General features: G+C 40.3%; 1 protein-coding gene across 1 annotated transcript in view; it reads left to right on the plus strand.

Moving 5' to 3' along the window:
• The first annotated feature begins 2102 nt into the window (after positions 1-2102).
• The window catches only part of phex (phosphate regulating endopeptidase homolog, X-linked), a 27395-nt gene continuing 14936 nt past the window's right edge, over positions 2103-14561 (plus strand). The window contains exons 1-7 of the mRNA XM_031297662.2: positions 2103-2543; positions 8409-8465; positions 8601-8762; positions 9605-9688; positions 11130-11356; positions 12546-12614; positions 14559-14561. The exon at positions 14559-14561 is cut by the window's right edge and continues 114 nt beyond it. Of these exons, the coding sequence (XP_031153522.1) occupies positions 2420-2543; positions 8409-8465; positions 8601-8762; positions 9605-9688; positions 11130-11356; positions 12546-12614; positions 14559-14561 (726 nt within the window). The 5' untranslated portion in view covers positions 2103-2419. The remainder of the gene's footprint in view (positions 2544-8408; positions 8466-8600; positions 8763-9604; positions 9689-11129; positions 11357-12545; positions 12615-14558) is intronic.

A 14561-nucleotide genomic window follows, 5' to 3' on the forward strand; every position in this document is an offset into this window, starting at 1 on the left:
GATGAGCAGACACCTCTGTCAGCAGGTTCTAAATAGTTTAGAGACTTTTGTCATTGAATCATTAGGGAAGTTTGTGGGAGGATCGGACCTTGTTGCATGTAGGACTTGGTGTCTTTCGTGTGTGTATGTTTATGTTCAGATAAGAAATTTCGAAGGCTGATTTTCTTCCCCTTATCTGTGTGAAATGATTGCCTGTGTTTCCTTGCATGTGTGTTCCAGTTGCTTATCTGGCGCTTAATGGCAGCCTGGGGGGATGTTTGTGTAAACAGACATTAGAGGATGATGAAGAGGAGAGGGCAGAAAGGAGGCATGTTCTGACGCTCTGCTTCATATTGAGAGATGGGCCCTTGAATTAACTCTGTGACCTCCTCTATGTTAACAGGACTAAGAGACTACAGCCATGCTAGCTGCTCTGCCTTGCTGTACTCAGAAGCAGCAACGCTTTGAGCTAAATGGTTGTATAAGCATGCCACCATGTTCACATTCTGTTTTTCACTTCCTTTTTTAATATTGCAAAAATTAGACACATCCTGTCTCAAAACGATGCAGAAAAACTAGCCCATGAATTTGTTACTTTGACGCTGGACTATTATATCAGGTTGCTGAAACGCGTAACGTATGCGGAGCGGATGCTCCAACGCTACGCTTCCGCTATCATCAATGAAACTGGCTACACCGGGCATGAGAGCAGCACGTAAGTGGTCCATATGCATCGTGGAGAACCATCTTCTATTTATATTTTTTTTACGTGAGGTGTGTGCGGCCCTTTTACATAGAAATGGATCATAAAGTGTCTATTTCTTTTAAATTAAACTACCGAAAACTACTGAAAAACAACAATCCCAAAGCAAAAGCTTAAAATGTCGCTGTGACTGAAAGTCAGTAGGATTCATCTGAGGTTCTGAGGGTCATGAACGCCTGTACAAAATTCCATGGCAATCCCTCCGACATTTGTTGAGATATGTCAATAAAAATGTCAACCTCATGGTTGGAGGAAAAATCTAGGGATCACCAAAGTAAGCAGGATTTATCCTGTGTGAAACATGAATGTCTGTATAACATTTAGCATTAAAAGTAATTATAACATATCGTCTGGGAACTATGAATATCAGATTTTTTTTTTTTTTTTAGCCAATCCTTGTAGATCACTGAATAAGTGATAACTTAGACCTGCTGGTGGCGCTAGATGAAAAAGTCAGGAGATCACCAAAGTCAGTAGGATTCATCCTCTGAGGATCATGAACGTCTGTACAAAATTGCATGGCAATTTTTGTTGAGATATTTCAGTCTGGACCAAAGAGGTGGATTGACGGAGACAATCCAAACTAAGAGCCAAGTGTCCCAGCTGAGATGTTAAACAAGACAAATGAAAACAGGACACAAGTGATTGTGAGTCACAATGGTGAACAATAGCATCGTGGTCGATGTGTCTGCTTGATGAATGGGTGTTTTAAGCAGAACAGGAAGTCACGTCTATGTAAGGACTTTGCGGCCGACGCCCAAAAACCCTAATGAGCATGTGCGGAAAGAGTTTCTCGCCACAGCAGGGGGAAGGTTAAGTGACCAATCAGGAACTGTGGTGTCATTTTCATCATCACCACCCCTGTCTATTCAAAGAAACTATTGATTCTTTCTGACAAAAAAAACACTAATTTTTTTTTTTTTTCACAGGCGGCCATGTCATCATCAGATTAATCGATTGTAATCAGCGTCCTGTGTGTGTGTGTGTGTGTGAATCTAATTTTGTTGTGGTCGACTGACTGTCTGATCTGATAAACGTTTCGAGCAGAGCACCCAGCTGTTTTGTACATGAGATTTGACACACACACACACACACACACACACACACACACACACACACACACACACACACACACACACACACACACACCCACACACTTCAAATGTATGCTCAGGTTATTAACCAGGTCTGCAGCCTCTAATGACAAGCGGTAACACACAGATAATGTTCTGGTTTGATTGTACTAAAAGATCTCTGGTCATTACTGAGAAGCCTGGTCCCTTCTGTTCTAGAGAGAGGGAGGGAGGGGAGGAGTGTTGGGGAGAGGAGGAGTGATAAAGGGAGGAACAGTTTGAAGAGCTGGGATGAAGTTAGAGGAGTTACAGATAGACAGATAGCAGCAGAGAGGGAGACTGGGAATGTGAATAAAGTCTGTGTTAAATTGGGAAAGAGACCAGAGTACATAGAGAAAGTGTGTGTTTTAGGAAGATGTTACCATAACTTTTTGGATTTAATTTTCTCCATAAATGTGATTTATTTTTACCAGATATTTTTTTGCTTTCCGGTTTTTCTTATTTTATCTTCTGAGTGCATCCTCACCTGAAAAGTTAGATTTTTACAGAGTGTGTGTGAGTGTGTTTTTTTTATGTGTATGTCTGTGATATAGTATAGTAAGTCATGGAACTGGAGCGTTTAGGTGGCGGCGGGGTTAAACCCGAGAGGGGCAACAGTCGTCTCTACAGAATAGCACTGGCCATGTGTGTGTGTCTCTGTGCCGCTCTGCTGCTTGCGCTCATACTGGGTAAGTCCACCACACACACACGCACACACACACAAACACACGTTTCTTCAATCTGCATTATAATTTGTAAGGAATTCAGCGGAAATGTATCGCATACTGTCCTCAGATTATAGTACATGCAGACTGTAAATAACACACACACAAGCAAGCCGGTGGGAGCAAAAGTCTTTGTGGAGGGCTCGTGGGTAACTATTTTTGGTTCATATAAGGTTTCATGCACACCCACGTTCACATGCAGAACCTCGTACTCTCCATAATGCACTGTGAGAGTCAAGTTGAACTCTGGACAAATAGTAAAGATTGTGCCTGTTGACACTTTGTGGCTATTATGTACCGTATGTCCTGCAGAATGTGAAATGAATTAGCAGTGAATTGTGTGGCAGAGTAATGGGTAGGGTGTGTGTTTTTTTTTTTTTTAAAGAATTTTTATGGGCATTTCCGCCTTTAATGATAGGACAGCTCAGACATGCAAGGGGAGAGAGAGAGGGGGAAGACACGCAGGAAAACCATCACAGGTCGGATTCGAACCCTGGACCTTCTGCATGGAGGAGTAAACCTCCTCTATATATGTGCACCTGCTCTACCAACTGAGCTAACCGGCCACGTGTTTTTTGGTTTATTTATAGGGGGACAGTGCACAATAATTAACACTGATGTTATTAAAAAAAAAAAATCGATATAGATGCCTGAGGAGATAAACCAGTGATTTGTACCTGTAGTGCAGTTAAAAACAGGCAAAAAATGTTATTGCACATAACACTGTAACAATAAAAAAGATTTTTATCTTTTAAACTTTTTTCAGAGTTTCACCTGATTAACTTAGCTAGGCGAGGCAAGTTTATTTGTATAGCACCTTTCGACAACGACTTTACAAAAGGCTTGAAGACAAAAGACAATATAAAACGTACAGGGGGCAAACAATGTAGAAAGTATCAAATTCTACAGATTGAACCATACTTAAAGTTTGATTTCAGATGTGCTGTATGTAGTGCATTTCCTTATTTCCACAGGTGGAGCATTCCAGATGTTTCCTGCTGTAAAGGAAAAGGCAGATTTTGTTTTTTTTTTGTCATCTAAATGGAACAATGCAGTCGATTAAACTACTTCCCTTATTTTCTTTGAGTTGCTGTCCATGAACTGGCTCCAAAGAGAGAGAGCAGAATCCTAAATATTAGACATAAGTCCACATGTGCAGCTTGAAACTGTAAAGAAAACAACTTGTGAAGCACTAGCCACAGTATTAACAGTGAGATAAATTGCATGTATAACTTTTGCCTGATATATCAAACGTTAGCAAAATTAACGATTAGAATATTCTTAAAAGTTAATTCAAATAAAAAATGTATGCCTGGATGCTTAAAACCATCAAACGTCTTCTCTATTTGCTTAAACAGCAAGTTATCTCTACGTTAAATATGTAGCTACAGCCAATGAGACAATTAGCTTAGCCAAGCATTAAAACACATGCACAAAACAACCCAGTACCTTTTAAAACTCACTGCTTATCATGTTAAATCTGGTTTGTTTAATTTGTATGAAAGCTGAAGTGTAAAAATGTCAAATGAAGTTGCAAAACAAGATGTAACAAGTTAATTAGTGAGCTTTTTTAACTTTCGGACAGAGCCAAGCTAGCCGTTAACCCTTGTTTCCAGTCTTTGTGCTAAGCTAAGCTTATCGGCTCCTGGCTGTAGCTACATATATATCGGACTAGTCTCGCATTGCCAGACCCTCCTGCACAGCGCTTCAGAGGAGGGTCTGGCAAGTCCACACAGCATTCCGGGATAGGAGAAAAACGTGCTGCGGTTTATTGGCATTCCTTTAAACTAATCACAATCGTCTTCAGCGGCATACGGAGCAACGGCGCATCTGCAAAATAGCTTCGGGAAGGAACGTGTTTCGGTGGAACGTGTACAATCAAAAGTTTAGTCGTGCAACAGAAAACTCAGATTGGACACATAGTCTAGCTAGCTGTTAACCATAGTCCTCATAAATTGACCAGAGTTTAAAATGCCAACACAAAGAAAGCCCAAGGTGACAGATATCCGGCCTAAATAAGTGAAATCCGGGGGAATTAGACTAATAACGGACAGACATGAGAGTGGTATTAGTCTTCTCATTTAACTCACTGCAAGAAAGCATATTTCCCAAACTATTCCTTTAAGAGTCAGTCTTCATGTCGCATGTTTCAGTAGCTCAGTGGTTGTGAGGATGGTCGTGGCAGGGAAGGGTGTAAGTATTGTTTTTTTGTTATTGAGGGAAGTCAACATTCTTGTGGTGGCATTGAAGTGTACTTATGTTATGTGTCTATGTATGCAGTACCACACACACCCACTCCCTCCTCTGGTTTGCAGCCATGAGAATGACCAGACCCAGGAATGCCAAGTGCTTGTTTGATTTTTTTTTTTTTTTTTTTACTTTTTTAACGAGTTTAGTGAGTGTGCCTCTTAAATGTATGTTTGTGTACATGCATGCTTGTGTTGTGGGGCCTGTTGGGTGTCTCAGTAATGAACATGAGGTTGGTATTAGCAGTGACCCCGGAGCCTCAGACATCTGTGTGTGTGTGTGTGTGTGTGTGTGTGTGTGTGTGTGTGTGTGTGTGTGTGTGTGTGTGTGTCAACCCCCTGTGTAAATGTTTCTGACAGAGCGGTCAGGGAAGGGTTGTTCCAGGCCAAGCGGATCATGCAGGGTTGAGGTTGTGAGTGTGTGTTTCTACTATAAGTGGGCACAACATTAAGCAACTCTCACAAGCAGCTCTAGACAGCAAGAACAGTCAACCTACGAGGTCAGACATTGCGGCTCGGCTCCGTAACGCTCCACTCATCCGTTCACAATGGGGATTTGGTTTTCTAAATCTGTCGTCTCGCTTCGTGGGCTTGTGCAGCCTCTGTTCGCCCTCAGAGCCACATCACATAACAGTGGTTTCTGCCAAGAGGTCAGAGAAGCAGTCTTTGCTTCACCTTCTAGGAAAGGAAGCAAACCTGTGGCTAAAAACAATGGGTGGCTCTATTCTGTCTTGTTTTGGCGTTCTGATTGCCTTTTATTACAAGTGTGTGAAGTAATTATAACAAGGGTTCAAAATTTACTTTTTCGTCCACCAGCCAAATTGTTTGTGAATGTTCAAATTTGACCAGCCATTTAAATGTGCTCTGAGCGATGTCACGCCTTTTTTTAGGGTACAACATTTTTTTGTCACATACAGCAAACATCTCCTCACTATGCGCTAGCTGCCTGTCCCCTGAACACACTGTAAAAAAATCCGATCTCTGTAGACAGCCCAGGCTCCACAAACGGCAACAAAAACAAACTGCACCAACCTGCACCACCAAACATAACAAACAGTGTTCCAGCCAATAACCAACAAGAAGGATTTAGGGGTGGGGGTTGGGGGGGTTAGTGCGCGGAAGGGAGGGGGAGGGGCGAGCTAGCCTCAGTTTTGTTTGACAATACTAATAATAACGTCAACAAGAAGTGACATCACTCAACATCGCTTAGAGCACCTTTAATAGATTACCATTGTTTTTTTTTTGGGCTGGTGAGTAAACCATCTACCAGCCGCTTGCATATTTAACCAGCATTTGGCTGGGGGATGGTATTTGTATTTAAAATAATTGATAGAAAATGGCTCATGTTGCAGACTTTTCATGAGAACGAAGTAGAAAAATACCGTTTTCTTTCAGGTAGCGTTTATTTTTTAAATATGATAAAAATGAAATATTTAGCACTGTACTACATGTATATATGCTAGAATGGTGCCTTGCTGGTGACTAAATATCTGGGGGAAAGCTCAGTGATAAAAGTAGCATTGCACAGAAGCAGGGAAAAGTACTAAAAAGTAAAAAAAAAAAAATATTGTTGATGTTTCTGCCTTTCTAACTTTCCTCAAGAAATGTAAGTTTGTTTCTGTTTTGCTTTCCATGCAAAACTATTGTTCATTAAACCAAATCACATTGTTTTGACAAAACAATCTTAACACAAGGCCCATTTACCTGCTTTTTCCTGTACTTTCAATTGAATTTCGTGGTCTTCACATTGGCAGAGAAAGCCAGAGATGAGCCAACTTTTCCTTGGTGATGTGTGGTTTGTTGACCTACACGTCAAGTTTCTCTGGTTATTCGGCTCTATTAATGCTCCACTTTCCTTCAAATAGGAACCATCTTTGGAATTAAACCCATGCTTTCACACTCTGACCTGGAAAAAAAAAAGTTATTATACTATACTATATTACTGTAACTCCATCAACCAGTAGTCAACCTCTCGCCTCCAACTATCTCAGAATGCAGACGCTCGGCTTCTCACTGGTTTTGACGACATCACATCACCACGATCCTTGCTTATCTCCATTGGCTCCCAGTTTGATTTATAATTGATTTTAAGATATTACTGATCTCTTTTAAAGCTTGTCTGGGTCTGGCTCCAAGCTGTATAGCTGAGATGTAGACCTCCTGTTAGCCAGTTTGAAACCTTAGATCCTCAGGCAGGGCCCTTCTGGCCGGTCCAAAGTCAAAGCTTAAATCTAAAGGTGACCGTGCGTTTACCATCAGGGATCCTCGACCTCCAACAACCTACCTTGAAGTATGGAGCTAAAAGAGTCTTAATAAAGATAAATGCACAGACTACATTCACATATGCACACACAGGATTCATACATGCACACACATGATTCATAAATACACACACAGGATACACAAATGCGCACAAAATTCACAAATACACACACAAAATTTAAAAAGCACAGAAGATTCACAAATGCATACAAAATTCAGAAATGCACACACAATTCATAAATGCACACAAAATTCAGAAATGCAAACAACATTTACAAATGCACACAAGATTCAGAAATGCTGTTTTTCTGATGCACACACAAATATATCTTGATTTACAAATTGCTTGCGGTCTGTGAACTTCACTGCATTTGTGTGTGAATTTTGAGACTCCCCTGACTTGGCTCGACACACAAATGCCTTTTTTTTTTTTTTTTAAACCCATTTTTGTAGACTTGCTTTTAACGGTCAGCTGTAGCTCAGGTGGTAGAGCGGTCGCCTACCAATCGCGAGGTTGGCGGTTCGATTACTGGCCCTGCAGTACCAAGGGCAAGACACTGAACCCTGAATTGCTGTGAATGTTTATCTGATGAGCAGGTGGCACCTTGTACGGCAGCCTCATCCACAGTGTATGAATGGTTCCTGTATGCTGTAGAAGCGCTTTGAGTGGTCATCTAGATTTTAGACTAGAAAAGCTATATAAATACAGTCTGTGTGACGTTGTCTATTTTTATTGCATCTTATTTTGAATTTTTATTTTCTTGTATTTATTGATTTTATTTCTTTTATCCTTTTTTTATTTGCATATTCGTATCTGTCTTGTTTCTAATTTTCTTATTTGTCTTCTCTCTACTATGTTTTGCATCTTTAGTCTTCTTTTTTTTTTTCATCTACCCATATTTTGTCATGCTTTTGTTTGACCCCACTGTTAAGCTCTCTGCTGTTTCATTAACCTCTGGGTATCTGGCTTTTGCTTTGTCTGTCAAAGAACTTTGTAAACTCTGTTTCAAAAGTGCTATCTACAAGTTATTATTATTATTATTATTAAATATTACAACGTTCTAGTAATTTATTGATTATGTGAATGTGTGCTCAAAACAAATTTAAAAAATGTGAGGCTCTGTTGACCAAAGCAATCAACATCCCAAGACTGATCAATTAAGCATAGAGGAGTATTTGTCTGTGGACGTGAAGTGGGTCAGAGCTGCAAAAGAACGTGCATGCAACATAAATGTTCTGATCAAAACTGTTTTAGTCACTTATGTGATTTTTACATTTACAGATGTCAAGCCTCATCCTCAACTCTTTTCTTCTCCCTCAGTCTCTCAGAAATCTAGTCAGGAGGAGTTCTGTCTGACCCCAGAATGCATCGAAGCAGGTAACTAGTCACTTTGTGTACAATTGCCCTGACCAACCACTATTGTTTGTATGGTAACTGGTTGAACGTGAGATATTTTAGTTGTATTATTTGGACTCACTGGGTTGGATTTTTTTGTCTCCTTCATTCTTGTAGCGGGGTCTGTTCTGAGTAAAATGGACCGGTCCGTTGACCCCTGCGAGGACTTTTATAGTTTCTCCTGTGGCGGTTGGTTAAAGGAGAACCCGATCCCTGAAGACTCCTCCTCGTATGGCATATACCCCTGGCTGCGACAGCATGTAGACATCCGACTCAAAGGTGTGTTTGCCCACAATTTCCCAGCAACACCCAGGTTCATCTGCTTTGATGAAAGTACGCTTGACTTTAACAGACGTAAAATGTTCAAAAGAAAATAAGAGCTCTTTTGGTATACACATGAAAAGACATTGCAGAGAAGCAAGACTTTTAAATAGTTTTATTATCATTCATTCACAAGTGTAGGAATATTTCATTAAGAGTGTGTGTGTGTGCTAGTTGCACACAGATCTGTGTGCAGTCAAATTGAGGAAGTGGTTAAAAGTACTCCAGGTGACCTCTTGATGCACAGAAGGTTAAGCTTAAGTCATAAAAATAGTTTAGGCCTTATATGGCATAAAAGTGAATTGTTTAATGGTTACGAGAACAAGAAGAGGAAGTTGCACCAGACAGAGGACCCAACCCTGTGTGTGTGTAGGACTACACCTCATCAAGGAAAAGGATAAAGGTTGAGGGATAATACAGAAGGGGGCTCACAATTGGACAGAGACTTTGCTAACCTGAGCTCCGACTCTTTTGTCTGTAGCTAGGGATACTTAGTGTTTTTTGTGAACCCACATATGTGATTACAACTTAACTGCTGGACTCAGTAAACTTTTCTTAACCTGAATCTATCGTCTCAGAGTTGACCCTTGAGTTTTGGTATCCATAAGTCCTATCAACGAATACGCGGGAATTAGAGTAATTGGAGTCAGATATCTCGGCCTGTGTCTTTTCCGCCAAAATTCCCTTTCAACACAAGGAAAGACTGTACTTTACATCTACAGTATATGTCTTACAAGTTTAATTCAGGTACAGTTCATTGTTGAAGCTGTGACTTATGACAGATTGTTTTTCTTTGTCAGAGTTACTAGAAGCTCCTTCGGACCCTGATGAACTGGAAGCAGTGACCAAGGCTAAGATCCTATACCGCTCCTGTATGAATGAGAGTGAGTCTGACACACACAAACAAACTTGGTTTTGTCACTAAAGAGGACATTGCATTGACTTACATTCATTGCCTGCAGACTTGACCAAAACCCCTACATGTCTAACACAACTCTTACCTTTATCCTATGTCTAGCATTGCCAGACCTTCTTCCACAGCTCCGCGGAGGAGGGTCTGGCTAGTCCACCCAGCTTTCCTGGATAGGAGAAAAATGTGCTCTGATTTATTGGCATTTTTTAAAACCAATCACAATCGTCTTGGGTGGTGCTAGGCGCCGAACACAGGTACAGTGCCTCTGCAAAATAGCCTCGGGAAGGAACTTGTTTTGGTGGAACGTGTGCACGTAGGGAGGCAAGCTCTGGAATTAAAATGGCTGTCGAGTGTGATGAGAATTTTTCTCAAAAAAATATAATTTGATTGTCGGTTCTAGATCAGAGGATGTTTCTCAAATCGACCATAGTTTAGAATGCCAACAAAAAGAAAGCGGAAGGTGAGGGACATCCGGCTGCACCGGAACAATCTCGTAAATGAAACGTTGTCGATGTAGACTACCCTCATCCTAACATTTACCTAATCTTAACCTCAAATGGGAGGTGAGTCTCCAAATGTGACTTTTTTTGTCCCCAGGGTGTGCAGTCATTCAGCCCTTGTAGGGACTGTTGTTCACATAATGCCTTTCCTAGCCCTTTACTCTGTGCCTGACCCTAACTTTAAATCTAGCTCTAACCTTAATCCTAAAACAAAATCTTAACCCTCAAACAGCACTGTGAACAAGTGAGGGCCAGACAAAATGTTTTCACAATTCAAACATGTCCCCACTCTCCATGTCTCTAAACAGGTTCTCACAAAGATGCTGTATGTCAAGAGCACAAACAAAGACACAATGATGGTGTAAAATAGGATAATGTGAGGTTTTATTGATCGCCATGGCAGATCTAGGTCATTGCAGAAGCAACAAACAATAAGATGCATCAGGTGAAAATCGCGTATATATTATAGAAAAAAAACAAATACAGACATGAAAAATAGTAAAAACAATCAATCAAACAAATTGGTTCATATGTGCTCTGATGCATTTGCAAAAAATCTATATTTTTTTTATTTTTCTGTTTTGCCCACCCATGTTTTTTCCATTTCTTATTTTTCTTCTATATATCTTTGTAGGACCATCTGATGGTTACACTATGTGTTTGTAATCATGATTTCTGCTAAATGGGAAACTGTGTTGTGAGGGCTACACCCTGAAGAAGGCCGATTTGTGCCAATAACACATGGGTTGATGCCCAGTTCTATTTTTAATGTAAGATTTTGATACGAAATAGCCATTTAAATAAAGGCCTTTTAATTTTGTTTCACAAGAAGAGTGCCTTTGACCTTTTTCCTCTTTTGAAACACAATGGTGTATGTAATTCTAGTTTATTAATCTGTGTGTGCTTCCATAGCTATACTGGAGGAGGTGGACACCAAACCGATGCTGAAAACACTGAAACAGCGTGAGTTCCGTTGGCCTGTTGTGGGGGATGGGCTTGGCGGGGAGTACCAGTGGTCGGTGGGGGAGTGGAGCCTCCTGAAGACTCTGGCAGAGATGAGGAACCAGCACAGTAAGAGTGCCCTGATTCGCCTGTACGTCTCCCCCGATGACAAAAACTCCTTACACTACATCATCAAGGTCAGACATCCAGTTCACTGTCATTACTGTTCAGGCATGCATATTTTTTTACATTTAGATTTTTACAATTTGAATTAGAAACCTACGGAAGAGGATTAGGGCCACATGTGAAAAATGTATTTGAGTTCTGAGTTTAAAGTCAGAATTCTGAGTTTAAACCCAGAATTCTGACTTTTTTTCCCCAGAATTCTGACTTAAATCTCAGAATTCTGACTTTTTTTAAAAGTTTTTTATAGCAGCAGCTTGTTATCTAGCTGTTTCATCCCCTTTCCAGTCTTAACTGTACATCCTAAGCTAAGGAAACGTGATGCTTTATACTGACCGATATGAGAGTGGTATCACATTCAACTCTCTCAACTATCTTTCATTGCTGCAGATCATTATCCAAACCATCTTTTTCTAAATTGATTTTCTTACCTTCCAGGCAGATGTTGGTTTAAGGCCAGCACAGTTTGAAATTTGACCTGTAGAGACCTGACATTGGTTAAGCTACAGGACCATCACAGTATATATTTAGCCACCTTAATCTTTGTCAGTTACATTGTATGATACAGTTGTCTGCAGACACGCTTTTTGGACAGCTTTTCCCGTTGGTGATTTCAAGGCAGCTTTGATGAAATTATGAAAGAGTGAGAGTCGACTGCTGCACACCAAGCTTGACAACATGATTACAATGTTTTTTGCCTGACAACTCTTGAAAACTGAAACATCGGCATCGCCTGATTGTGCCATCAAAAAGAGGTTTTCACAAAGGTCCCTGTTCACACATCCATTACCAGGCAACCATTATGTATCTTTGATAGGAAAAAAGGCGAAGAAATTCAAGTCCTTATTCCTTTTTTCGGATCCCCATTAGCTGCTAACAATGTAGCAGCTACTCTTCCTGGGGTCCACATAAAACAATCACAACATATACATTAAAATACCAAACATACAGTTTTACATACATTTAAGACAAGACATATAGTGCAAAATAGTGCACGATTATCTTGTATTGGTGTACAGTATGGTGCCATTTCCGCCCATGTAGTTGAGGGTACACAAGCAGTATTTAACTGTATAGAAATGCTTTTTGTACTTATTTTACATTTTTCAGATTTTTATTTCTGCAGCAAAGGTCACAATAAAAAAGAAGAAAAAGAACCCAAAGAGCAGTAGAAGCTAACCTGTGTTCTTTTACTTTATATAGCTCGATCAGGCATCCTTGTCTCTGCCCTCCAGGGAAGACTACATCACCAACACTTCCTCTGCCCGGGCGGTGAGTTTCTGCTTCATCTTTCAGCCCTTTTTAACTGTCATCTAGGAGCTCTTCCTGCAGCAGCTATTTCCTTCCTGCTTGAGTGATAAATTGTAGCAGAAAAGAATTTTGGCTACTTGAAATGTCAATAGTTAATTTCATTTTTTTTATCTGAACAAGAGCTTCTTTTCAGACTCAACGTTTACACAAATGCTAGACACTCGTAATGCAAAAAAATACAATGTAAAAGAGGCAGCTGATACCGATTACCCCACTAATAGCTGCCTCATTAGGCCAGAATATAAAATGCAATTAGTATGCGGCGACTAATTATTCTCAACTGGAAAGACTCACTGTCATGCTATTAGTAAACTGTCACTATCAGTAGCAAAGTACATTCTCCCCATATATACAGGTGTCTATATCAAGTCGGAAGAAAACGCTCTATTTTAAGACCCTGTTTACACTTCAAAAATGTGTTTCGGTGTTCCAAACTCAACTTGACAGCCGAGACACATCATCGTTCACACCTGGGTCTATCATGCATCTCCAGCTGACCACTTGTGACCAAACCTGCTCTGGTTTATTGGCATTTCTTTAAACCAAACACAATCATCTTGGGCGGCACTAAGCTCCGGACACAATGACGGTGCCGCTGCAAACTAGCCTCGGGAAGGAACTTGCTTTGGTGGAAGTGTACGTTCAAAAGTTGTTTTAGTCGTGCAACAGAAAACTCAGATTGGACAGATAGTCTAGCTAGCTGTCTGGATTTACCCTGCAGAGATCTGAGGAGCAGTTAACCATAGTCCTCAGAAATCGACCGAAAGTTAAGAATTACAACAAAAAGAAAGCTGAAGGTGGCGGACATCCGGACTAAAAAGAGGGACATCTGGCGAAATTCTCGGCGGCACCTGAACAAACAAGACGTCGATATGTTAGCGGTTGTGTCGGTACAGCTGGAAAATATCGCTGTCAGCAGAATCCACTATAGGGCAAAACGCCGGGCGGTCACACAACACTTCGTCCAACTCGTCGTAAAATGGGTAAGTTATAGAGCGTTGAGTAGCTGTCGGCAAAACAACCACCACCTCCTGCATTTATGACGTATTTTCCTGTTACGTCCTTGTCGGGGACGCATCAAGACACATTAGCGTTTACATAACAAAAAATATGAGATCAAATGCGTCCCAGATCACATCGGCAAGTGGAGTGAGTGGTCAGATAAAAACGATTAATTTTTAACGCTGTCCACTTGTGACCCAATCGCCCACGAAGCATTTTAAAACAAGTGTAAACTGGGTCTAGGTTGCAAAGGGGAGCTAACCGGAGATATAAGGACTCCTATTATATGTTCAAACTAAAGCTAAACTCTAGCATATATAGCACTATAGCATAACATATTTTTTTATGGGTGGGTGTTACTCTATCATAATGGCACCTTTTGTAATTTTGTATTTTCTTCTTTGTGTTTTGTATTTATTTTCATATTAGATTATACAGTATTTACATTTCTCCTAAGTCCATTAGGGCACAGGTGTTTAAACCTAGTTTAAGCTTTAAATGGTTATATTGTTAATAGCGTTATTCAATGGTTATTTTCTGCTGCTGTGTATATGTCCCTTAAAACAAATAATAATAATAAAAAAATGCAACAATGTTATAACAGTACAATAGTATCTGAGTGCAGGTGTAAGTCCTTGATTGATGTCTGATGACGTTTGATATTTGGTAGTTGTATTGACACTAGCTTACAGCAATGAAAGAATTTTTACATTACATTACATGTCATTTAGCTGATGCTTTTATTCAATGAGACTCACAATTTGTTTTTTTCTGTCTCTCTCTCTCTCTCTCTCTCTCTCTCTCTCTCTCTCTTTCTCTCTTTCTCTCTGTCTCTGTCTCTGTCTCTCTCTGTCTCTCTCTGTCTCTCTCTCTGTCTCTCTCTGTCTCTGTCTCTGTCTCCAGTAT

The sequence above is a fragment of the Sander lucioperca genome, chromosome 23, assembly GCF_008315115.2.
Source record: "Sander lucioperca isolate FBNREF2018 chromosome 23, SLUC_FBN_1.2, whole genome shotgun sequence".
Lineage (NCBI taxonomy): Eukaryota > Metazoa > Chordata > Actinopteri > Perciformes > Percidae > Sander > Sander lucioperca.